This window comes from Thalia democratica, chromosome 7, assembly GCF_965202585.1.
Source record: "Thalia democratica chromosome 7, ktThaDemo2.hap1.1, whole genome shotgun sequence".
Taxonomy (NCBI): domain Eukaryota; kingdom Metazoa; phylum Chordata; class Thaliacea; order Salpida; family Salpidae; genus Thalia; species Thalia democratica.
In genome coordinates this window covers 35604583-35632541 of record NC_139171.1, presented here as the reverse complement: position 1 = coordinate 35632541, position 27959 = coordinate 35604583, and the positions used below count along the sequence as shown (strand labels likewise).

At 26.9% G+C, this 27959-nt stretch overlaps 1 protein-coding gene across 4 annotated transcripts; it reads left to right on the top strand.

The window, feature by feature from the left end:
• Nucleotides 1-444: 444 nt before the first annotated feature.
• Nucleotides 445-27686, top strand: LOC145840309 (uncharacterized). 4 transcript variants are annotated; one of them, XR_014370110.1, is made up of 23 exons: nucleotides 445-723; nucleotides 1176-1323; nucleotides 3398-3464; nucleotides 3821-3848; nucleotides 4156-4224; nucleotides 4765-4929; nucleotides 5093-5170; nucleotides 5621-5683; nucleotides 6455-6592; nucleotides 7156-7303; nucleotides 7711-7749; nucleotides 7823-7882; nucleotides 8036-8104; nucleotides 9275-9382; nucleotides 10071-10185; nucleotides 10396-10532; nucleotides 10768-10914; nucleotides 12416-12547; nucleotides 13118-13306; nucleotides 14822-14981; nucleotides 20987-21119; nucleotides 21440-23557; nucleotides 26898-27686. XR_014370110.1 is itself a non-coding variant. In XM_082947521.1 (22 exons), exons 1-22 carry the CDS (start codon nucleotides 535-537, stop codon nucleotides 26976-26978), a joined length of 2463 nt encoding a protein of 820 aa, XP_082803647.1. In that variant the 5' UTR covers nucleotides 445-534; the 3' UTR covers nucleotides 26979-27686. The 4 variants fall into 4 exon arrangements, 2 of the variants coding, with proteins under 2 accessions (XP_082803647.1, XP_082803648.1); XR_014370111.1 differs by having other exon boundaries at nucleotides 21440-23561; XM_082947521.1 differs by lacking the exon at nucleotides 21440-23557.
• The last annotated feature ends 273 nt before the right edge of the window (nucleotides 27687-27959 follow it).

The window sequence follows — 27959 nt, the reverse complement described above, 5'->3', positions numbered from 1 at the left end:
CTTTTTATCTTAAGTTTAATTTTATACTAAAAATGACCAAAACACTTGTTTTTTAAAAAGCGGGATGACATTAAAAAGAATACATTTGGCAATCTTGTTTTATTCAATCACTTTAAAAAAGTTTCTATTTATAAATGTATATAACTTTCAATTTATAATTTCCAACTCAGTTAAGCAAAAAAATATATATTAAATATAAATTTTGACTTAATTAAACAAAAAATAGTTAAAATACTAAAACCAATAATACAGTAAATTCGAAGAAACTAGATTTTGAGAGACTAAATGCTTTATTTTTACTTTTTCAATAATTAATTTAGAATGTTTACTAACAAGTTGAACAAGGAAGAAAGATAAATAATAGATTTATAGCAGTTTATAGCAGTTTATCCTTGTAATACAACTATCATTTGCATTTTGAAACATCTTTGACGTTTTAATCAGACTTTTAGTTTAAATGCTTGGAACTCTGTATTTTTGTTGCTGAAAAGCTTTTATGTTCCAACCCTTAACAAAACCAATTGAAATATCCTGATGGCAGCAGAGGCAAGGTTCTGTTGTCGCCCCAACTCACACCCGTTCAACGAGAGGAGAGTGGTCCTTTCTGACTCTGTGAAAATTGGCAGGTCGGTTGCCAAATGCAGGCCATCCACCACCAATGCAGTGTTTGACTGCAAAGTCCTATCTCGAAATCATGCAAAACTGTGGTTTGACAATGGAAAGGTTGGATTATGTTTTAAATTTAAGTGTTAGTAAAAATGTTTTTTTAATTTTTATTATTGAACAGTGAATTAACACAATAAAAGAAATATATTTATATTTTCTAATATGATAAAAAAAAAATTGTTTAACAAACAAATACTGCAAACTTTGATTTTTTATTAGATTAATGATTAAATTGGATATAAAATGAATAAAATTAAAACATTGCCATAATTTTTATCATGTTTTTGTCATGGGTCAGTAATTAGTAATTTAGTTGTTTTTCTGTCTTTCCGTTGAATTTCTTTCATTACTTAGACAATAATAAAATATTTATTCAATATTTTTTTGAAAATTTAGTTTTTGTATACAGTTTATTATTTCTACAGTATTCTATTTCATACACATGTAATTTTTTTCTCTTAAAAATGTTATGCATTAAAGTTGTTACTAATTGACAAAAAACCTTTCAGTTCTATTTGCAAGATACGAAAAGTAGCAACGGTACATTTGTGAACAACCAGAGATTAAGTAGGACTTCGGAGGAGAGCGCTCCAATGGAAATAAACTCCTGTGACATTGTACAGTTCGGTGTGGATGTTGTGGACACTACTAAGAAAGGTTTGATAATTTTTAATTTTTTCTTGATTATCTTTGGTAGGTATTTTGGTTGGTGTTTTAAAATTTAAATGAGTTTTAATTAACTATTTTTGACTTACACTGTACAATACATAGCACATATTGTTATAAAATAAGATAAGTTCTTTCAAACTATGTAATTAGAAATAAAAAGCTAAAGTCTAATTTGAAAAACACAAGGTATTAAGTCCATTAATAACTTAATTACTAAAAAAATCTAGATGCAGAAAAACCTGATTAGAATTAAAGTAAAAGAACAGTTTAATTAGTTCATGGTAGTTGAAATGAATTTTTAGTTGTATAGCTAGTTTTGTTTTTTTAATGAACAGAATAGTATATGTTTGTTTAGTTTTTCATTATTTTTAGAGTTTCTTCAGTAAAATATTTCAAAAGACTCAATTTTTTTTCAGACAGTTTAGTTTTTCCAAAAAAAGTATCCGGGACTTCAAAAAGTTAGTTATTTAAAATCAGCTTTCGTTTTTAATAGTAGATATGTTTTTAGCTAATCGTAACTTGTTTTTACTTTATTTTTTAAATAACAAGACAGTCTTCTGTTTATATTTCTAGTTTTTAGAAGTTAATGTATTTTTGTAAAGTGTAAAACAATTTTTTTTGCTGTTACTTACAAAAACTTAATATTTTTGTCTTTATACACACTCGTGCTAAAATTATTGTAGATAAGGCTTGTTATTAATTGCAACACAGTTTTAAGAATATGTAAATAATAAAGCTCTTATAATTAACACATAAAAATTTGTCTTACAGTTTAATAAGTTTATCTAAATTTCTTAGATCAACAAATGAAACTAATCAAATAGATATAACTCAACTTTTCCATTCAATAAAAAGAATAAATTAAGATTTGTGCTACATTTCCTAAAAAAGCTTTCGTTGTAAATACGTATCATAAGTTGTTTATAATTGTTTTAAAATAAAAATGTAAATTTTTTACACTGAGCTTTAAATTTAAGTTAGCTTTTTATAAGTTTTTTATTAAAGAGTTAAAAAAATCTTATAACAAATTATTAAACTTCATTTATTTAGGAAAACTACTCCAATAAATGAGCACGTTAATTTCTTGGTTAATTTGATATTGTATGTTAATACTTATGTAAAACTTTTTTTTACAAATTTCTACAACGTGAGTATTATAAAATTAGTTTCTGTTTTATATTAAGTATAGCACTTGAAATTATAACTTTAATTATGGTTGACGTAATACATTACGTAAAAGATATATGTTCCATGTAATTTGTAATCTATTTCACCCAATTAATTTGTTTAATACTGTTCCTGAAAAAAAAAATTAATTAAAAAATATGAAGTAACTGTTAAAGATAATTTTTTCGTATTTAATTAGTTTTTATTATAACCAGTCTAAAATGCTATTTTTTATTAATTACAAGCAAAAATTTAAAATCTAAATATAATTTTTCTATAAGTTATAGACAAAATTTAAGTTCTATGATTAATTACATAACGTTTATTAATGTAACACTTCAAAAATTAAGTTATAAATGTTGCATTACGTTAAGTAATTTTAACTAAGTTTTAAAAATAAATACTAAAAGTATGAACACTAATCAAAAACTTAAACAAGTTGATCTGATTCACAGATACAAATACAGTAATTTTTATATTGTAAAACGTTTAAAGATTCTGTTATTTTAGTTTGATTCTATTTTTTTACTCTGATTTTTTTAATGTTTTTTGGTTTGAAATATTATTATTTTTTTAAAGACTTATTTAAGGTTTGTTTTTAACTTCTACTTTAATTTTATTGGTTAAAAGATCTAATGCCTTTAATTTTTTCGTTTAATAAAATGAATACCTGAAAAAATTAGAAATAAGTTTTTATTTAAAATTTAAACCCATGTTTAAAACTATCAGCTTTGTATATAAAACTTATTTCTTGCTTTTCATATAATTTATACCTTGGTTATTTTTGTATAAACTTTCTTTAAAATAACAATATCATGAATACTACATTTCATACAATATTTTCAATTTTTTTTATATCAAAAATGCTCTTTAAATTGTAAATAATTTTATACAGTGACGCACGGATGCATCGTTTCTCAGATCCGACTTTTTCTTCCGAACGGAGAAGAGGCAAAAAGAAAGTTAATAAAGATTGAAAAAATATATGTGGCCGTAAAATTAATTGAAAATAAAAACATTTTCTTGAAATACTTAGACATTTAAAAAAATTAACGTTTTAATGTTTTTACTTTTGCTGTTGCTCATATGAATAGTTTTGTCATGACTGTTTATTGCATGAGGATAAATTGACAGTATGCTACAAAATAGTGATGTATAAAGCTAAGGAGTTTTACTTTTTTGTAACCTGTTTTTACTAGTTACAAGGTTTTTTTCTCTACATATCAAAGTTTTAAAGTTGTATAAAGTTTAAAAGCTTTTGAAAATGTGTTACAAGTAAAAAATAGAAGTTAGAAATTAATAAAAGTGTTTTTTTTAGTGTACGAACACCTGGAAGTACTGAAAAAGTAAGTGTTGTACTGTTATTAGAAAATAAAATTCGAAGTAAGATTTTCAGCATAGTGATATTTAAATTTCTTGTCAAGAAAACTGATGTGTATAAAAGTTCTATAAATAAATGCTTTTATTTGAATAAAAAAAAATTAATATCAATAGGTTACATAGTTTTGATACACTGAAGAAAAAAGTTGTGTTCAAGTTAAAAAAGTATTATAAATTTTATAGTAAAATTATTTAACAGTTGTTAAAATTTGATGTTAAGTTTTATAAAACTAATGTCAATTAACTTTCTAACTAAATATGAAAATTTATTAGGTAATTTCCAACTCTCTCATTCCTACAATCCAGTTTGAAGATTTATATCAACTGCAACAGTACCTTCAGGTTGCTTTTTAAATTTTACTTTTTGTTAAATTATATCTTACTATAGGCTAAAAGTTTTGAAATTTTTTCATGTTTTCTGTTTTTATACACTTATCTAAAAAATGTATCAGGCTTCAAGGTCGTGAAAATTTAGATAACTATTTAAATTAATTTGTGCATAAGACATTTATAAATCGTGAATATTTTTTTTAAAGTATAATTCCAAGAAATTACAATTTTATGAAATATTAAGATTCTTTTGTATAAAAAAGTTCTATAGATAATCCTTATCACTTATTTGTATCATAGTAGAAAATTAAATAAATATTAAAAAATAGTGTTCTCAAAACATATATAGTTGTTGATGAATTACATAAAAAGATTTCAAGTTCAAAAAATGAAAGAAAAACTAAAACGTTATAAGATTTAGAAATTTAAAACTTATAAAATACCTAAAATCTGTTTGATTTTGTGCCCGTACTGTACATCTTAGTGCAGCTATTTTTTACAACATCGCGTCAACTTTACACAAACTGAATCAAAAACAACATTTTCTCGCAGGAAGCGATGCACAGGGAGCAGATGCTGGAGCAGAAGCTGGCGCTGCTGCAGCGGTGCATAGACGACAGCAGCGAGGCGTCGAACAAGGGGTGGAGCGCGTTGATTGACGAGGACAAGCTGCTCACCAGGCTGGAGTTCCTCGAGAATCAAATACAATTGTACAAGGTACTTGGTGTGCTTCGGACTTTAAAGGAGTTTTCCGTGGAATTTTATAAAGGATAAATTAGTTATGTTAACACGATGTTCCTCAAAGTATCTTTTTGATATTTTTTTGAATTAAGTAAATTTGTGTGAATATTGTTTTTACTTTTGTGTTGTTTTATTGCAGACCAAAGACGAAAACACGCTTCAGTCTAAAGTTCTCAGTTTAGAAGAAGAAAAACATCAGTTAGAAAACACCTCTAAGGTATTAAAAACTCTTTAGTATATCAAAAAATAAGTTTTTGTTACTTAAAAAAAAAATTCAAAGCTGTTTTTAACCTTAAGAGCTAAACGTTATTATTTATAACATTCGTTTTATCACAAAATGTTGGTGTTCTTAATATGCTTAAAATTTAAAAGTTACATATTTGTAAAACCCTTTGTGCCAGTCAGTTTTCATAAGAAAAAAATTTTTGGCCTGTTTATTTATATATATATTTTTAAATAAAATATATTTTAAAGATAATTCTAAATTTCATGACCTCAATAGAATTAATAATTTCAATAATAACATAAATTAGGTAGATAACTTTTAAAAAATACTAAAAAAAAAAAAAATAATTTTTTTTTGATTTACTAAAAACTATTAATACTTGTTGCTTTTAACATTATTTTTAAATTAAATTTTAGAAATAAACAAAAAATTATTTTATAGGAAACCCTCTGCCAAGCAGTCAAAGAAAAAATGGAGGCCGCAGCAAAAGTTTCCAACCTCGAAGTATGAAATTTGTTTATTAGCTCAAATATTTTCTTGTGTTTTTCTTTACGTAATTATTAAAGTCGTGTTATTTAGTTAAAATCTCATGTTTTTACTTTTAGTGTTTAATTTTAAAGTTTATTTTTTTAGGAAATACAATTGAATGAGTAAAATAGTTCTCAATTTTTACTCATTTAGAATGTTTTTGTAAATTTGGTTTTTGATTTTTCAGCTTTAATTTTTTGAGTTAAATATTAAATTAATTTAAACCGAATAATAACTGTTTTTATTGATTTACTACTAGTTATAGTATTAACTTACTATACACCTCAAATATGATTTAATATACATACACAAAGACAAATCTAAACTGCATAACCACGTGTGTCTACAATTATTTACAGTCCAATTTATTCAATGATGTATTTTAATTTTGTTTTCTATATAAGCCAAATTTTTTCAATCAACTTTTCTCAAACACCAACTCACCACAAAAGTCGCATTTTTTTCAAATTTATTATTTATTTTAATTATTGTTATTGTTTTTATATTGGTTTTAAAAATTAGCTAAAATTTAAACCTCACCACCTAAAACTCAGTCTTAATATTAAAATTTGATTTGTTTAGTTTCTTAAGTAAAAATTTAGTTTTTTTTTAATTTGATTGTTTAAATGCTATTTTCCATGACTGTCACATACCTTTTTTAGATTTATTCAAGCACTGACGAGGTCTTTGACCGAAACTTAGTTTGTAAAATAAATTTTTGAAAAAATTAATTCTTTTTTTTTCAAGTTTCAAGTGGGCAACCTGGAGGACGAGTGCACGAACTTCAGGCTGGTTCAGGAGGAAACGAACAAGCGCGTGGTTGAAATGAGCAGGCGGCACCAGGACAAGTGCGAGCAGTACGACCGGCTTACCTCCGATTTGAAGGTGAATTTAATATTAAATAAAATATTGATACATTGTGTGGTTATGAAGTTTACTTTTCAAATAAACGTCAGCATAAATATTAAACAAGTACTTTTTAATATTTATATTAATATTTTTTAATATTTCTTGGACCTTTTAACACAAAACAGGCTACACTTGACATTAAATTAGTTTTTACTTAACTTTGTATGGTTATGAAGTTGAGAATTTTTAAAATCAATAAAGATTTACCTTTTGTATGTTCTTGTTTTATTGTAATGTTGACTGTGCGTTGAAATATATGAATAAGGTCAAGTGCTAATTTGAATTGTTTTACCTCGTGTGCCAATCATAACACATGACTTCTCATGAAAAAGTTTGGTTTAATATTTTTACGAAATAATTTTTCTGAATATGCTTTCTTATAGTTTTAACTTTTTAAATAAACGTCAGCATATATATCATACAAGTATTTTTTGATATTTCTTGGACCTTTCAACACAAAACAGGCTACACTTGACATTAAATTAGTTTTTGCTCAACTGTTCAAGTGTGAATTCTCTGAAATGTTGGTTTGTTTTCAGGAGTGGGAAACGAAGCACCGGGACGCTCAGAACAAAATTGAAGTTTTGACGAAAGAAAAGCAGGAAATGCAGGAAAAATACGAGCTGAACAGCAAGCAGCTGACCAATGAGCTTTGCCTTGCCAAGAGCGAAGTTGAAGACATTCAAAGTAAAAAAAAGTTTGAGTACATAGCAAGTAGCTGTTTGTTAAACGTCAAATTTTGCGTCTGTTTAGTTGGTTGTAAAGTTTATTGTCTCGCTCGTGTGGTTTAGCAATAAAAAAATTTCAAATACTAAAGTGGGTGTAAAGTAAAAGGTGTTATATAACTTCCAAAAGTTGTTTTATATTTTGAAAGCAGGACAATTATGTAAATTTGTTAGGAGCTTTCCGAACATTTTCACTTCTACTTATGTACATTTAGATTTAATCTTTGAGTTTAAAAATGATTTTCAAAGCTTTCTTATCGTTTTTAACATTTCTAAATTATCAAACAGTTACTAAAATAAAATTTCTAAAACGTAAGTTACACTTTTAGTCTCGTTTTTTATCTACAACTCACATTACTACTATTACAGACAGCATAAAAGCAAGGCTGGAAAATGTTGAAGACGCTGGTACGTTTTAAACCTATAAAAATAATCAAATAATATTTACTTTCATTAAAATAACTTATACAATTTCAATCAGAAACTCAAGTCGAAGAAAATGAGCTTCAGGAAAATAATTCCAACACTCCTGACTCTAAAGGTATAAGTTATTCAAATTTTAATTTATTAAAGACATATACCTTTTATTTTGGATGAAAAATGTGTTTTGTACAAATAGTTAATTTGTTGATGCTTTACGTTTTTCTGTACTATACTTAAAAAGTAGAAAAATGAATCAGTGTTAAATGCTTAGATGCCCTCCTAACAAAAGCTATTAAGAATTTGGACGAGCTTTTCACGTGCATACCAGAGTCAGAAAGAGGTATGTGTTTTTGTTTTTATAAGTTTACGTAAGAATGTAGAATTTTACGACAATTTTTTTCACTTTTTTGTTGCTCGACCAGAAACATTTAAGTACAACTTACAATACTTATATTAACAGTACGTAGCTAAATTAGTTGTTTTTGTAAATGTTGATTGAGAAATTTTTTGTAACTGTTTAACAAAAACTAAACTATTTTTGATTAAAAACAAAAAGGAACTTTAATTTGTATATAAAAATCTGTCGTTTATCTGGTTTGCATTTAATTTGATGGTATACATAAACATTACAAAACTAAGTCAAAATAAACACTAACCTACTTGAGTGAAAATCAGTCAATTAAAAAATGTTTTAAATTTTAAAGAATTGTCTACGTTGACTATAACATTTTGTATATTGTAAATAAACGTATAACAAGTTCATTGAGTTTATGGAAAGCTTGTATTATATGGATTGTATATTGTAATCAAATGGGAAGGTATTCAAAGCACATGGCAATTTATCACGGTCCAAATTTTTATCACGTCATGTGACCACTACTATTCTCTATGACGTCACTGTATGTTGTTTCAATTAGGTGCATGTGACGTGCGTTGTTTTTAACGGGACATAATTAGATACATACTAATTTCCATATTTAATCTGTTGTTCATAAAATGCGTTTATTACTTTTGTTCCTTTGGGGCTGATTCAGCAAGTATTTTACTCTATTAGAAAAATTTATGATTTTAAAAATATGCTTATTTAACTTTTATTTTGACAAGTTCAAGTTTGCTTGAGAAAACGTTAAAAATATGATAAAAACAAAATAGTTTTCAAATTTCTTTTAGTAAATAATTACAAGTGTTTTATTTACTCTGCATTAAAATAGCTTCGTCATATTTGAAGCAGTGCTGTTAATATTTGAAATTATAATTGGTTTAAACCAGGGGTCGGCAGGTCAAAAAGGAACGTTTTTTATGTGCTTTAAAAAACATATTTAAACATTTTTTTTTCGAACAAAAAAAATTTAGGCGATAGATTATCCTTTAAAGGTAACACTAATTTTTTATTTTTGTTTTTTGAGAATATCAATATATTAAACTAGATTAAAAAAAATTCAAAGTGGCCCGCGGGCCGCAGTTTGCCGACCTTCGGTTTAAACTCATAAAAATTGCTTTTGATTTTCAGAGGAAGTTTTTGAAACTATATGCGGAGAGTGCAGGAAGAAATTTACTGTGAAACAGTCCGACTGTGCCACTCAAAATTTACTCAACGAATCTCTAATAAATTTGAAAAGTTTGTTTTTTTTTGATTTTCAATACAAACAAGCATCTACAAAAAAAATTTGTGTTGTAATTTTATTTTTTAAAATAAATAAGTTAAGAATTTGAATTCATGTAATGCGTCATTCCCAAAAAATACTACTTTCTTATAGTCTTCATATATATTTGACATAAATTTTTGAAATAATAACTTAAAACATAATTTCTTAAAAAATTTGAATCTAAACAAGCTCATTAAATTAAAAACCAACTTTTTCAAAAGTTACTTATTTTATAAAAAATATAGACGCTTTTCTTTATTGTTATTATTATTATTATTATTATTATTATTATTATATATTCCGTCGAAATGTGAATCATATGATTTCAGAATCTGTTATTAACTGACGAGCCCTTTAAGCAAAACTTAGTTTGCTAAATAAATGTTTAGAAAATAAAAATACAAAGCAGTCAATGAAAAAAGTTTAGTATCTGCTTTGTATTAACCTCTGTGTAAAAGTTTTCGTAAAAAAGTAATATATTTACTTAAATTTTAATACCTATTCAAACAAAAATTATTTAAATTTTTATTTTTTAATTATAAAGGTCATTACTAATCTAGACATACACAATGCTGTTGTTTTTTTATTCAAACACCAATAGCACTAACATTCAAATATGTGTGTGTGTCAAAATGACCTAAGATTTATTTAATTTTTCAGATCACAAAACCGAAATAGAAAAGGTGACGCTGCAAGCTTCCGCGGCTCCCATTGAAAAGTTACCCCCTTCGGTCGAAAACTGTCAGGTTTCAGAAACTTCACAAGAATCCACTAGGTTGGTTTTACGAGTTGTGATAAACATGTTCTTTGTACTTTTATGATTGTCATTTGTGTCTTTAAAAATCTGTTTGGAATATTTTAGTAATTTGTACTAAGTTTACTATCTTTTTACTAAAACCAGTTCAATAAAAATAATTTGAGACACTTTTGCGTGAGTAATCTCAACAGTGGAAGTAGTTAAAGCGTGACTCACCTCAAATTGCAGGCCGCCTTCCAATGAAAAGTTAATGGCGGAAGAAAATCGGCTGAAGCTGCTGCAGATTGAAACTGAACGGCAACTGAGCATCATCCGCTGCCAACTTTCAGAATCTCACCAAAAATCACCCAACCTGCAGGAGCAAGGTATTTTACCGTCAATTTTTATTTTTCATCTCTTTTATTTTGTCTTGTGTTTTTTTTTTTGCATGTTTTTTTAAGTTGTGTTTTTTCTTCGACGCAATGTGACCCACACAAACAGTGATTCATACTTGTGTTTTTATAGTAAAGTGATTACTAGCTTAAATTTTGTCCAAACCAAACAATTTTCTTCACACTTTGCCCACAACCCCCGTTGGACATTAAAACGGCGTTTATTCAGAAAACTCCGCCGCCGCCACCTCCGCAGACCTGCCGCAGTCCTCCTCCGCCTCCAACCTCGCCTCCAAGTCGAAGAGCCTCCGCAAGAGCTCCTCCCTCATGCTGAAGAGCCTCCCGTCTGTGTTCGGGGGCAAGCGCAGCTCGAAAAGTGAGTTTGCACAAGGAAGCGCATGCCGAATAGGTGCCACACGAAACTAACTGAAATAATAACTGTCATGAATTAACCTCGAGTAGTTGCTTGATGTAATTAAAAAAAAAAGTTTTCTCGTGATATTAAAGTATGCAAAGTGTTTGTTATCAAACTTCAAAAATTTTACCATATTTATATGACCAACTAAAATAAATGTTGTGGAACAAGATGAAAAATATTTTTATTTAATTTTCTTTGTAGACTTAAAGTTTATACTGGAATAAATTAGCAAATGTGAATACTTTTTAATCTTGAGTAAATAACTGTAGCCGTATACTGTGTCATAACTAGTTTTTGAAGATAAAACTATATATGCAAAAAAAAAAACTTTTAAACATAAGTATTGATTTGCTTTATTTGCTGCATGTTTTAAATTATAATAAAATCGAATGCTGTTTTCACATATGTTTTTAGTTAAAATTCAATAACTAGGCATGAATAAGAAGTTTAATTTTTATCACCGATGCTTTTGTGTCATCCTTATACTGATTTTAACTTTTTATTTGCATGTTCATCTTGAATTTACAATTATAATTAAAAATATTACAATCTTAACGATACGCAAAAGATGCTGTTTTTTTGCGCGCCTGTTTAGCAGAAGCTGTTTAAAAGTGCTGCACCCAGCTCATCTGTTGCACAACTTTTGAACGTTAATCGTTCGCTCGCCAAAATCAATACCGAAATTTTCATCCGGTTTCACTCGAACTGCTGCCGCTGCATGAGTCAATGAAAAAGCCGCTCAATACGCGTGTGCGCGATGAATTATTTACAGAATGTTACGGACGCCCGCGATCGTTTGGAATGTTTTCCTGATTGTTTTTGTTTAATTCAATCTCGCCTGACAATAAATATTAATAAGAAAGTTTAATAGTTAACCTTTAAGCTTATGAACGTGCGCTTTGATTTTATATTTATTACAAATAGCTTAAATAATTAGTTAAAAGTAGTATCAAGTAAGAAAATAATATACTTCAATTTTTTTTAAGGCTTTTTTTTTCAGCATGTTTTGTTCAAAATCATCCTAGCATCCTGTTTAATAAAGTAGTGTTTAATTTGCATCTGTTTTATATTAACCTGTTATAAGTTTAATAATTGCATACAACGTTCAGAGCTATATATATATTGAAAATAGGAAGAATAAAAACTTTAAACAAAATTAGTTCGTTAAAACCTATTAACAAAGTCTTCAAGTGCTTTTTATTTTACAAATAGTAGCGTGTTTATGTGCATTAAATTTTGGCTCTTTTTTGTACCTCTTTAAAATTTTTCAAAGTATCTTAAAAGCTCACAAATATATTAGCCTGAAATGCTATTTGGAATACATAAAATATACAAAAATTTTGTTTTCGTATAAATTTTAAGCATATAAAAAGTTATTTTTTCCAGTTTAGTTGTTTTTTACATTTTTTTCCTCTACACAAAGCATAAAGTCACACGCTCATGAATTCAAACATTGTAGAAAAAGCAGTTTTGAGCGAATCAGACTGCGGCGAGGCGTCGAACGTCGTCGAAGCGGAGGAGCTCCACAAGGAAATAGCAATTCTCAGATCAACAGTCGAGCAGAGGACCGGCGACAACAAGAAGCTTGCGGGTTTGTTGTCTGTTGAATAATGATTTAGTAATTGCACTCAAACATGCTGTTTGCGGTATCAGTTGTAAAATGACCGCGTATCTGTTTAATTTGCGGTGGACAGCGTACGGCCCGCCAACTGTAATATCTGGCCCTACAGTTTTTATCTTAAATAAAATTTGTTAAAAATTATTGAGTTTTTTTTTTATGTTAGCATTTTTACTTAGATACAAGACCATATATTGAATTTAAAATTCTTTTAGGACCATATTTAATAAACTTTAGGTATACTACTAAACCTCTTTTTAACTTATAGTTTATTTTAAAATATTATAAATACAGAAAAAACTTAATCTGGCAAACATATCGTACATAATTTTTTTTTTGATTTGCGCTTAAGCTTTATGATAAGTCAAGTAAATTTGAATCTTTTGTAAAACTTTTATAAACGAATACTTTATCAATAAAAAGCTGTACACAAATGTCTTAATTCAAGTTAAATTTAGATTTTTTTTTCTGTATGAAATATGTGTACATAAATGCAAAATTTAATTTCCTTTATATACAGCAATTAAACTAAGTTTAAAACAGATCAAGTCGTAAAATACGAAGAAGACTTGAAAGAGGCCAAAAGCCATGCTGAGAAGCTGTTGGATGAGCAGAAAGAAAATGAAAATTTGCGACAAAAAGTTGAAAATTTCCAACTCCGCATTGCAGACGCCGAAGAAAAATCAAAAAAACAATTTGAGGAATATGACAAAAAGTACTCCGACTTAGAAGGTTGTTTTTTCATTGTACTGCATAGTTTTTTTTTTATCACATAAGAAGGTTTTAAAAAATAATAAAGTATTTAGATTTATGTTTTTATGTATCTAATTCATTACAGTCACCTCTTGCGAATCTACGCACATTGTGTTCACAGCAAAATTGCGTAACTATACGAGAGAACGTAACCAAACGAGAGGTAGCAAATATACCTACTATATAGTAATGACAAATTTTAACAGTACTTTTTTAAAATTAAACACATGTTTCTGTGTGCTAACAAGTTAACACACTTCAACGGAGCTCTGTAAAAAATAAATACTGTAAGGAAAGGATAGATGCTAAAGTAGGTATATGTATGTGTTTATTACAGGGTTACCACTTTACCTTGAAAACCTGGAATTCAACAATTTAGGCAAAAATTACCTGGAAAAACACGGAATTTGAGAAATTTTGAAAAAAAAATTCTGGAAAACTCTGGAATTTTAACAATATGTTCAGTAGTAAAATTTCAATTTGACTCAAAAACCTATCATAGATATAAAAAAATTTTGTCATCATCAAATTTTTTTTTATTAAAAAACATATTTAAAGTAGCTTTACACTATCTTTTCAATGTTTTTATACTATGAAACACAGTTTCTTACCTTAGACTTAACTTTAAACTAAAAATAGACCCAAAAATGTGTACTTTTAAAAACCTGGAAGAAATTTGGAAAACCTGAAAATTTTTTTGGAAAAACAAGTGGCAACCCTGTTATTAAAAGTAATAAATACTATAGATTATTGTATATTAATAGTTAATAATAGTTACAATATATAATGTTAAATCGGACTGTTATAAAACTATGTAATATTTGTAATTATTCGCACGCAGACCCGAAAGATACCAAAGCACAAAACTAAAATTGTGCTTAAGTATTAAAAGCCCTGAACAATAATTAAGTTACAGCACCGTACATAAAAACACTATAATAAAACTGTATATATATTACATATTAAGTAAGATAATTAATTATTGCTTTAGAAAAGGGCATTCGGGTGTTAGAATTAGATAGGTCTTATACAGATGTATTAAATGTATAATATATTACAATTAAATTGAAATTATTACAGTTTTGTTAAAAATCTATCTTCTTCTGTATTATTAAATTAAAAATAAAATTATCAACTGAATATATACAATATATTTACAATATTAAAGATTAATTTTTTTTTGTATTTTTAAGAATTCTTAAATGCGTAATTAAACGAGATTGCGTTACCAAACGAGTGCGTAGATTCCTGAGAGGTGACTGAACTTTTAAAATGTTATTTGTTTAATAATTTTTAAAACAGATAATAACTGAATTATAATGAAAATAAATTTCACTTTTGTAAGTCACTTTTTTTTGTACCCGTAAATATCTATAAATACAATAGTCGTATACATATTTAAGACAAAAAATACAAATGTTATTTTTAGAAGTTGGTTTGCAGAAAAACTAAATTCTTTTAATTAAGCTAACGATCTTCAACATGTCATAACAGACAAGTTAAAAGAAAAAGAATCAGAAGTTCGGTTGTCGTTGGAAACAGGGGAGCAACTGCGCCAGCAACTGGCAGTTTGTGAGGAGAAAATAAAAAGCTTGCAAGATCAGTGCAGTTCTAAAGATGAAAGTTTAAACCAACTCACTGAATGCAAAAACAAGTTGGTCATTTTTGTAAAAACTAATAACTAAATATACAAAATAAGTTCCCCTTAATTGATAACTTACCTTTTTTTGTTACCAATTGTATTCGTTTCAAATAAAACCTTCGGCCACTTAAGCTAGTTTTGGTATTTAAAAAGAAATCAGACTTGCTTAAGTTAGTTAGAAGCTTCATGCAAAGCTTGGGCTGGTTTTTTTATTTTTATGGAATTTTTACTCTATTTTTTTGATTTGTTTTAGTTATTTAGTGTTAACATTAGGTTTTAGTGTATATTATATAGGTCTTAAGATCTATTATCTACATTGTGTCCATTTAACCTCAAATAACCTGAAATTTTGAACAATTTCACATGTAAAGTATGTAATAAACTTAAGATTAGATAAGAAGTACACAAATTTTTTAAACTATAATATAATTATTATAAAACACTTTTTAAGCTTCATTATTATATCTTTTCACTAAGTTTGTTACATTTTCAACCTCAATTTTATTTTTCAACTAAATAGAAATAAGAAAACATTTTAAAAGTCTGGAAGAAAACCAGAAACTCTGTAAGAAATTTTTGAAAAACCAGGGGCCAACTTGTTTCTAATAAACTTTCGACTTTTAAGTTATACGAGTACTTCAACAATTAACATTTTTACATTAAAGCTCATTAATGAAGGCTTCCTCAACCTTTTTTTTTTATTCAAAAAAAAACAAGTTGGTAGTATACCAAATTGTAAGTTTTTTTTTAAACATCTAGTTATGTAAAGAAATTTTTAAACTAATGTGCACTATTATGAACTCTTGTAAATGTACAACATAAGATATTGTTTGCTTGATTCTTAAAAGGTTTACAGTATTCGTTTAAAATAAATTGGCTTAATTCATTGACAGCTTGTAGTTAAACAAAAATGTTTGCATTTATATAGTATTTTAGTGATAAAAAAGCAACTCATTCACACAACGAGCGCAAACCGAAAAGGTTTTCAAGCATCCCACTTTGCACGCAATTCAACTGGAACGAGCGTTTCACACATTTCAAAAGTGACTCATCAGCAATACACGACCCTTGCAAAAGCAAGCGGCTATTCAGTGCGCAATTTCTTACGCATTTCCTACACAAGCTCAGTATATACATTCAAAGCGCAGCGAAAATCAATATTTGCGTTTCTGCTGCGGCGCGCCGTTTCGATTTCAACTGCCCCCTTTTTTTAGTTTGTCGTCGTGTGTTTTACACGAAAGCACTTGAAAATATCGAGCGTTTCTGTTGTCTCAGCCGCCTAAAAATATTTATTGTTCTTTCCTTGAAAATCGCACCGCGTCAAGGTTTCTTTTTTTCTTTTCATACTTTCCATTCTGCTGTTAGGGTCTACGTAGAAAATCAAAATGTGTACTGGGTTGAAAATTTTAACTGCAAAATATACAAGTAGTAAAAAATTTATACTGCAATTAAATTATAGTTTCACAAAGAACACATAAATACTTTTCCTGTCTTTAGATTTTTTACTTTTTCTTATAAAAAATATTTATAAAGTGTAACAGGATATACTGTATGATTTAACTTATTGCTGTGTCTCCTAAACTTTGATTTACCTTATACTATTCGTCTTTTAGAAGGTACTAGTTGCTAAAGACATATAAAAACACATTGTTTCAACTTTTCAAACAAACTTTTGTTTCAAGAAAAGGTACTTAATTATAAATGTTTTTTTTAATATTTTTAAAACTTGTGACGTTTGTTTATTAAAAACTGAAGTGAAATTTATGATCATATATATTCAAATAAGTACTTGCTAATAGTTGGTTAGTAAAAATAGTTGGAATATTCAGTAATAAGATTAATTTGAGCATTACTTTTCTTAATTTAGTTATTAACCAGTTTTAATTAATTAATTAATAAAGTTAATCTATACAGAACAAGTAATTTTATATTTTTGTCTTTAAAATTGGACATGGTTTACATTTAATATAGAAAATATTGATTTCGAACTTAAAATTAATAAAAAAAGTATACATCTTGGCTATAGGTTTATATAAAATAATTTAACCTTTTAGCTCTGATTGAAATTATTATTTTCACAAACATATTAGGATTTTGGGATGTTAGATTCAATCAAAGTCATAATATATGTTTTATAAAGTTGCTTGTTTTTTGAACTTTAATATCAGTTATAGATATGTATTTTTATGCTGGTTTAAATAAAAAAACTTCCTATTTAAGAATTTCATATTGAAACTAGATAAGTTATGTATCTTCTAGTAATAATAACACTGATTTTTTCCCTAAAATCCTAAAAAACAAATCCTAAAAATCCTAAAATTCTATTATTACTACAAAGTAATAATAATTAACTATTTAAGATAGACTTTAGTTATACTTTTGTTTTTCTTTGTATTTTTCGGGACAAAATACTATAAAAATTTAAGGAAAGACAGTAGAAAAATATTTGAATTTAGATTTAATGATTTATTTTTGTAAAAGCTTCATATTTATTTATAGTAAATATTAAACTAACATTTATTATTACTTTTGAACATTAGTCTGCTTTTGTACTTAATTAAAAAACAAACAAGGCCTTTACTAAACACAAATATATTTCAACAAATTTTCATCAGTGTCATACAATTGTTACAAAATAGAGAAATTTTAAGTCTTTATAGCCTTGCAATTGAATCAGAAATTAGTTGGTCAAGGAAAACACAACACAAAAAAAGCAATTGAAATTCTAAATAAACACAATTATATATAACATAAGAGCACTAATTAACTTAACAAGGATAATGAATAATCAAAATTTTTCTGCTTACCAGGGTTGCCACTTTACCTTGAAAAACCTGGAATTTCAAACAAAAATCACTAAAAAATCCTGAAAAAAGCTGGAATTTTAACATTTTTCACATGTTCAATAGTAAAATTTTGATTTGACTCAAAAAATCTATCATATAAATTTTTTTTTTGTCATCATCAGAATTTTTTTTATTAAAAAACATATTTAAAGTAGCTTTACAATATCTTTTCAATGTTTTTATACTATTTAACAAAGTTTCTTACCTTTAACTTAACTCTAAACTATAAATAAACCCAAAAATGTGTTAAAAACCTGGAAGAAATTTGGAAAACCAGGAAAAATTTTTGAAAAAACGAAATGCAACCTTGGCTTACATAACTTTGGTTTATTTAAATGAATGTATATGGCTTCAATTCTGATCAGGTCAAAAACATCATTACAGCTTTTTAATAATTTAAATTTCGTTTCATTATAACTTTTCGGACTTATAATTAAATGTTCTGATATTGAAGTTGTATTCATTGCATTTGAAGTTGCTATACTAATTGTCTTTGACTGATTGTTAATAATTTCGTTATAACCAGTTTTGAAATTTTTTCAAAATATATTGTGGAATATTTCTTTGAATTTGTGGATGAATTGGAACATCAAAATGAGATGATTGATATTTGTGCTGATACACAATATAGCTTAGAAAATCAAATTGTTAAAAGAAATAATTTCATTTAACAAATAAAACTTTCAACTTAAGAAGTTGAATTCAGTTTCAACAATGTATTATACCGTCAAATTGATGGTATAGCTATAGGGTCCCCTTTAAGACCTACACTGGCCAATATCTTTACGGGTCACTTGGAATATAAAATGTTACCTGAATTAAATTCAAGGTGTAAGTACGTGAGATACGTAGACGATTGTTTCATTATTAGTTGCAGTAAAAAAATTAGCTTCTTAATATTTGAGAAATTAAATTCCCTACATAGTGTTATCCAGTTCACCAACGAAACTGAAGTAAATAATCAAATATCCTTCTTGGATGTTTTGTTTAAAAGAAATGATAATAAATTTGTCATGTCGTTATTCACATGTTAATATCTTAATTTTCTAATCTCATTGTAACAAGAGGAAAAACACATGTTTAATTAAAACTGTATTTCACAGAGCTAAGAAAATATGTTCTCCAGAAGTTTTTGAGATTGAACTTAATGTTATAAAAGAAATGCTAATAAAGAACGGATATCCTAATCCTTTGATTGATAGAGTTTAAAAACTGAAATTAACTGATTAAATTACATAAAACCTTATGGTCCTGAGAAATGTTCACTTCTTTTAGTTTTTCCTTATGCAGCGAAAAACCGACTCAGATTGAAAGAAACACAAAGAAGTTAACGGAAAAATTATATCGTGCTGCTAAACTTAGAGTTGTTTTTACATCAAGTCCTGTTTTGAGTCCTAAAGGTAAAGACCTCATATCTAACAAACATAAAAGTTGCGTGATTTAAACGTTTGAATGCTTTTGTTCAAACAGTTATATTTGTCAAATTACTAGGCACCTTGAAATTAGAATTAAAGAGCACATTCCAAATAGTGTAAGAGAACATTTTAAAAATCAGCCAAAGAAAATTAGTATAGCAACTTCAAATGCAATGAATACATCTTCAATATCAGAACATTTAATTAAAAATCCCATTTATGGTAAAAGTTATTATGAAACGAAATTCAAGTTATTAAGTAGCTGTAACAATGTTTTTGACATCATCAAAATTGAAGCAATATACATTCATTTAAATAAACCAAAGCTATGTAAGCAGAAAGATTTTGATTATTCATTATCCTTGTTTAGTTAATTAGTGCTCTTAAGTTATTATTTAATTATGTTTATTTATACTTTAAATTAACTGCTCAAAAATATAGTTTTAATCGTTTGCTAACAAAAGATCCTAGTGAAGTTTGTTTTGTGTTTTGCTTGACCAACTAATTTCTGATGCAATTGTAAGGTTATAAAGGTTTAAAATTTTCTTTGTTTTGTAACAATTTTATCACACTGATGAAAATTTTTTGAAATACATTTGTGTTTAGTAAAAGACCTTGTTAGTTTTTCATTTATTATTACGTTATTAAATGACCCAGTTTTTAATATGCGACTTTCAGAGAAGTTTTGGAATTACTCATTTTATTACTTCAACTCAATTTAATCTTACTCAATAGTCAAATATTTAGCTTTGAAATGATTTTTAGTTTTCAATAATTTTTAGTTAAAATACATGTTTTTAAAAGTTTTAGGATTAAAAAACTTTTGTTTTGGCTAATTAATAAATGTTTTCACTCAACCCTCTATATAACTAAAAAGTATTTAATTTACTCCTTATAACTTCAAAATTGTTTTATATTATCTAATTAAATATTTTACTTGAAATAGTAAAACATTACCACCACATTAGCATAATAAAGCAAAATAGAGTTAGGAATATTTTAATACGTCATAATCAACTCGTGAGTAAATTTATAAACTTTACTTTTATAACATCAGTTTTCAAACACAAAAAACTGAAACTGTACAAAATACGCCTTCTTTGCTTTCTTCTGAAAATAAACTTATGAACATGCAACCAAAAAGCATTCGTCGGACTAAATCGAACACTAATATTTCTAATGGAGAAGGCAAATCAGTCAACAAGTGCAAATCGCATTCTTCTTTGCATGATTTAAGCAGTCTTTTAAAAATTTCATCTTCAAAAGATTCTAAACTAGCTATTGGAGATTATGGTGCTTTAAGTGGCCCTGATAAGAAGTTGTTGAAGTCGTATTTGATAATGAGAAGACAAATAACCAAACACATGTTACTGCAAGGAAATATAAAACAAACAATGCTAAAATGGTCAGGTTTTTATAATTTAATGAATGTTCTTAAAAAAGGTGTCTATGTAGCTAAATTTAAGTAACACAAAATATGTTTGTATATAGTTGAAGAAAAAAGAGAAATGCTTTTTTTAAAGTATTTAAGTTAGTTTACATTTAACATAAATGATTCAGCAAACTCATTAGTATGTCTTAAACATTATTATTTTTTTTAGTTTGACTAAAAACGTCATTGACGTTTACTTTCTAACTTAATTGAAACTTAAGTGAAGTTAAACTAGTGAGTTAGTTTTTAACTATACAGCCATTTTGTTAACAATTAAGTTTTTCGAAATCCTCAAAAATGTTAATTCAAACTGCAATCCTTCAGGATCGAAGAAGAAAAGAAGTTATTAGAAGAACAACTGGACGGTTTGAAAGAAGTGCAGAAAAGAAACGAAGAGTTGATTGAATCGGCGCAGCAGCAGCAAAGTCAAATGCTAGCAGGGAAGCCCACGGAAGAGGTAAGCATTTAGTTTACATATTCGTATGTCAGTGTCGTTTGCTTTGTTTACGTTTTCTTTTTTGTTCGAATGTTCTTTGACCGTGTGTTGTTGTAATCGCACAGTTTTGTCAACAAGTGCATGGGCAAAGTTTTATTTTACACTATACTTTTGATAAGCAACATAAGAAAAAATAAAAGATATATTACAAAACATAATGTAGTTTCGACCTTTCAAAAGAGTTTTCCTAAGAAATAAAAATTGCAAGTAAACAGGTTATTTTTAAGTAACTTTTTCATTAACTTCGGCCACTACCATTTAATATATTCGCGCATTAACAGGACCCAGAGAACAAAATCACCAATAAAGGAGACTCACAAAGTGCCTAATCATGCCAGCAACTTTATATATATTTATTTTTATTTACCTTTTCTTGACCGCTCAATCAATATTTGTATCATATACTTTTCGTTTCTGCATCAACACGCTACTTTCTTACTAACATAGACTTTCTCGCTCTTTTTTGATATTATATTTTACTATAAAACTACCTTTATTTTAAAGGTATTGACCTAACTAACTTTCGTTTAATCTGACATTTTAGATCTTTCTCCTTTGCTTGTAGCATTTTTTCATCAAACTTTTTTTATCTGCGATGCTACAACAACCATTTCAAATAAATTATCTGCATAGGAAAATTTTAGAGTTAATTGCATATTTCGCGCAATCTAAAAAAAATAATTCAACTGCTTGTTATTTAATGCATGATATTTGACGCTTTCTCAGGGTTAGCTCAATATAATTATAAAATTCAGAATTAGTGAAGTATTTTGCTTGTATGCTTGGAAACATAAAATTTTTCGATATGTTTATTGTAGAAAGCGTTACATTATATTTACTGTTTCAAAGTTATTAAATTTGTTAATTGAAATCAAGAAATAAAAAATTTCCTCTATTAAAAGATCTGTTTGAAGTTGGTAAAATAAAATTAAAAGTCACATTATAAAAGACATTTCAATTGCTATTAATTAACTTATATTTTTAGAAACTGCAATTGTTTTTTTGGCTGTACATTTTATTTTATCATTAAGTGTGCCTTTTTTCTAAGTCATTTAATTTTTCATTAAAGTTTTTAGAACACATTTAACTTTTACAGCCTGTCTTTTAATTATGGTATAATAGTTTTTAGTTTAATTGAAAAAAAAAAGCTCTGTTTGATAGAAATATTATTTTAAATGCTGTTTAAAAATAGTTTTTGAAGTAAAAGTAGTTTGGTATAGCTGTAACTAAGACATAATATGTGTGGGTTTTTTTGGTGCCTGAATACTGAAATCAAATTACCTATAGATCTTGATGTTCACCAAGTGTAAAGTTTTCACTGTGCATAACATGTGCCGGTACACAACTTTGTACAGTTTTCTTTACATATGATGGTGCCTTAAATTTTGATACAGACAGTCTTTTGTCCAATAATTGTATCTTCTCATACCAAAAATTAAATTTAATATTATTTTCATTTCATGCCAGTTTACACACAGAATTTGTACTTTTTGTAACTGTTCTTCTAAACAGTTGTTTACAATACACGAAAAATTTTATTTTTTATAATTTTTAAATGATGCCAACTACACAGTATAAGATATAAGAGAATGACATTTTTTGTTTGTGCTGTATTAAAAATATCAAAATTTAAAGCACTTACATTTCCAAAACTATATTATATAGTTTTTTGAATTATCTAACAAAAATCAAATGATTACCATTCAATAACAACAAATTCAATTTTTATAAGAAATTATCCAAGTTGAAAGTTTCGACCAAAGAACTGAAATCAATTAAAATTATCAATTTGAATGTGACATGCGTAATTTGTTAAACATAGTTTTTAAACTTTATACTTATTTATTCTAGCCGCGTAGTGAAAAGCATTTGTTTTTGAATGCAAGTTTTTACACATGCATATATAAATATACTCGTTGCAATTTTTCTCTCATTTCTTTCATGCTGGGTATGGCAAAAGGTAGAGCTTCTTGGTGACTGCTCTGTGGACTCTCTGTTGGCGGGTAATTGGCTTTTTGTTTTGCCATGATGTTCGCACATCATGCAAAGGTGCTAGCAAACAAAACTACAGTTTTTCAGTTTTTTTTTTCCCTTGCTGAGTTTTAAATTCAGTGGCGGAAAAAAAAACTGGAGCGCGTTTAATTTCGAGACTAACCCAATTTTTTTTTTATGTGTGGCGTAACGTCACATACAAAGCACGTTTTTTTTTTTTGCAAAAAGTAGAAATAGGAAGCATGCATTTTACGTTGTGTTACTAAAAACAGCCGTTTTTCTTTTGTTTTTTTTTTCTTTTATTTTTGTTTTTGCTGCCTTCTATGGTTGTGTTTGGGCACTTTAGCCGGGAACAGCGATTAAGTTGACGCTTGAAGATCGAGGGTCGCCTCCGAGACCGCGTTGAAGTATGTGAGTTTGGAGCTTACCTTAATTTTTTATGTTTCCAACGACTAATGTATGTAATAAGTTCAAGCTATCGTTGTTTTTAAGTGTACTTGGTTGTTTTTTTTTGCGCGTTCATCACTTAACTGTTTTTATTGTTATTAAATCCTTAAAAAATCATAGGTGTAAAACAAAGAAATAACCATTTATAATTTTATACCTTAGCAAGCTATATTATATCAGAGGAAGTTTGATAAAAATTAAATATTTGGGTTTAATTATGTGTTAGTTTTATTTGAGCAAACCTTTAAATTAAGGCCATAGGGTGTCCAACATTTTTTTTTTACAAAAATTAATTTTGGCTTTTATATGAAAGCTTTAAGTACAAACTACAAGCCAGTTTTTATAGAATTCAAAAATATCATTTAACTTTTGAGATATTTGATTTTTTGTAAAAATTTTCCAATATAAACGTATGGGCCGCACATTTTTTGGGGTCAATTTTCTCGGAAATTTTTAAAATTCACTATCTCCTCCTTCATTTTTCAAGCAATCTTCTTCAAATTTTCAGGAAACCTTCCTTATAATAAAAGAAAAAAAAATTATTTTAGAATTTTAGTAATTTAAAAAAATAAATATTTTATCACAAAAGTTAAAAAAAAAAAAAGTTTTTCTTTCAAAAAAAAAAAAAATTTACAAAGTTTTATTTTAATTCCAAAGTAACGTTTTTTTTGTTATTGTATAAAGATTAGACTTTGAAAGTTTGAAGAAGATTGCTTGAAAAATGTAGGAGGAGATAGATTTTAAATGAAATAGTCTTTTTTCGCTGTTTTAGTTTTCACTTCCCATAGGGAACCTATTATGCGGCCGACTTTGACTGGTCATATCTCAAAAAATAGTTTGAATTTTTTAAAACGATAAAAAGTATCTTGAAGCTTAGAAAAAAACTCTATAAAATAAGATCAACTTGTAAAAAACATGGTTTCCTCCTCCCCCCCCCCCTATGCCCTTAATATCAAATAAAGCGACATACAAGTTTACCTTTTATCTGTATAGTTAGTGCTGTTGAGTTTTTAGTATGGTCAGGGTTGCCAAAAAATCTGGAATTTTGAACAAAAATCACTAAAAAAACCTGAAATTTTTAACAATTTTAACATGTTCAGTAGTAAAATTTAATTTTGACACAAAAAATCTACCATATCGATTAAAAACAATTGTCATCATCAAAAGCTTTTTTTTATTAAAAAACACATTTAAAGTAGCTTTACAGTATCTTTCAATGTTTTTGTACTATTTAGCACAGTTTATTACCTTAAACTTAACTTTAAATTAAAAATGGACCCAAAAATATGTACATAAATCTCATTAAGACAGTGTTGCCTGGAATCCTGGAAAAACCTAGAATTTGAAAACTTAGGCAAAATACAACCTGGAGTTTTAGAAATAAAAAAAAAACCTGGAATTTTGAACAAAAATCTGGAAATACCTGGAATTTCAAACCATTTCTAAATGTAAAGTAACAAAATTTCAATTACATTAAATAAATCTATCATTACGATAAAATTGTATCATTTTTTTTGATTAAAAGGCACATTAGAAGTAGCTTACAGCATCTGTTCAATATTTTTGTACTACTTATGACAGTGAAGTTAATTTTTTACTAAAAATGGGCCAATAAGACTTGTTTTTTAAAAACCTGGAAGAAATTTATAAAAAATTCTTTGGCAATCCTGTTAAGAATACAAGTAAGATCTCTCTAATTTGAGGAGCATTTATTTTTGTACTAGACTCAATAACCTAAGTAAGATAGAGGTTAAAATGCTAAACTGATAATATATACTTATTGGACCTATGAAATACTGTTTGATGTTTTGTAAACTTCATTAAAAATTTAATTTTGGTATCTTTTTATGAAGCAAGCTAAAATGTTAAGCAAGCTTTGCTTAATTTTTTTTTTTTTCATTTTAAAACCTGATTTAAATGTCTTGCAAAAAAAAGCTTTTGTAAATAAAGCTATAATATTATAAATTTATAAACTATAGTACAATTGTTTTCTTACAGGATGTTTAAAAAAGTAAAATAGTTTTTTGTTTAAACAGATATACCACTTAATTGTTTTTAAACAGTATTTTTTCAGAAAAATTATAAACGTAATATAAACTAAAGTACGTATTTTTTAAAATTTAAAATTAATTTATAAAATTAACAAGAAAATCATTATAACTTTGTTTAATAAATTTGGTGTTTAAGACTTTTATTTACTACATAGTTTAATAAGATTTACGATTGCTGTTTTAATCCGTGATTTAAGAACTATAAGGAAAACTTAAATAAACGAACTGTTAAATTTTTCTCAACAAAGTGTACTTTTACTCATCAAAAATAAATATTCAAGTTATATTAAAGAAGTTTAAAAGTAAACTATATTTTTAATTTCTTCTATAGTCTTATGATGAATTTTTTTCACTAATATTCAATTGTAACAATGTTTACTTATATACATCAATGTTTAGTTTCTGCTCGTCTCAAATTTTTAGCAAGCAGTTTTTGTTTGTATAAAGATAAAGAGTTTTTGTTGATATTAGTTTAATTGTACCTAATAACTAGATTATATATACCTGACTAAACTTGTTTATATTTTGCACCGACCATGTGTTCTATTTATAAATAGATTAGAATACTAAGTTAAAAAAACAGCAGTGGAAATATTTATATAAGTATCTATGTTTATTGAAATATATATAATAACAAGTTTACCCCACTATAACTCTATATTTTAATTTTGTTTATGTAGTTCGTTAAGTAAAGAGGCGATTGGGAAAGTCTGTGACCATGCAATTTGTATCACTCTATTTTAGTATAAGTTCATTTGTTTTGCAAAACTAGTTTACTCCAAATATTATTTCAATATTTTAGCAAACTTGAGAAATTTAAAGAAATTATAATTGCATGCTTGACATTGGTTATCTTATCATTTTTTGTTACTTATTTGTCAGTCACATTTGGAATACTACTTTTTTTTTAAGAATGAATTTTATTTTAGGCTAGATAAGTTACACCAATAATCACTTAATATTTTAAATGGTGAAGAATGTTATAACAGAATTTAAAAATCAAGAAGTCTATAACAAGCTCAAGTAAATAAGTACTGACAAGCCATGATGTTTTAAGTTTTATGTTGCTACTAAAAAAGAAAACATTATCGTTATACATTTATACATAAGATATATAATATTTTTGAAATCACAATGATTTTTTAATGTTTTTCTAATAAAGCTACAAACTGCAGTATTAATTATGCTCTTGCACTAAAAATTTTATTTTAGATTGCATTTCATAACAACCTTTATTAAACTTTCACAGAAAACAAGGCACATCATGATGATCGTGGTCGTCATAATTTCCATAGCAACCTGCTACATCTACCGGCAATTGCAATTTTAACTACAATAAATGCGATCTTTACATATTTTGAGTCGTTTTTCAGTTTTTATAAACTTCATGTTTTAAGTTCAAACATATCCGCTACAACCGCTATTCTCAGGTGACCCTTTTTAAGTTGACCTTTTTTTTTCAAAGAAAATTTTTAGGTGCTTTTTAAAGTAAAGCAAATATCTTCAATTAATATGATTCCAGGAAACGTTCTTTTTTTGTTTAACTCTTTTTAAACTGCGTAACTTTTTTTTGAATTTTTTTTTTGTTTTATATATAAAAAAATAGTTGACAGAATAAAAGATGCCATAATTTTGATATCATGGTATGTGGAAAATAGCATCAGATTTTAGTTAATCGCAAACGCAGTAAAATCGAGCTTTTTGGTTAAAATAAAAAAACTTATTGCAGTTTTTCTTTTAAAATGTGCCTATAAACTCCTAGGACGCTCGTTATATATATATATATATATAATGTAATTTAAATATAAGTGAAGCGGCCGAAATTTTGATTCGGCTGGTTTTAGTTTTTCAAAACTGTTGTCAGTAGTTTACTTCGACAGTCTGTTATTTATTTTAATGCTTTATATTGTACTTTCTATCCTCATATAAAATATTTTTATATGACCTCTTTGTTGAGTTCTACAAAAACGGTAATCAATTCTTTTAGAAAGTAAAATGTTGTAACTTTTTTTTTCTTTTTGTCGAATAAACTATGTTTTATTAAGTTTCTGCTATTACTCCACATATTTAAGTACTTTTTAACTTTTACAATACAAAACATTTTATTTGTATTCTTATAAAACTATTGATTTTTGTGATGTACAATAACTAATAAGTAGTGATCTTCGGATCAGGCCGGATACTAATTTTTATGGGTGCAGTAGATCACTATTAACGAGTTTAGAATTCTATATTTATACTTATGTCTTGTAAGTGTTTGCAAACTAGTGCTTTCAAGACAAAGTATCGTGAAAAGACTTAAACAGGGTTT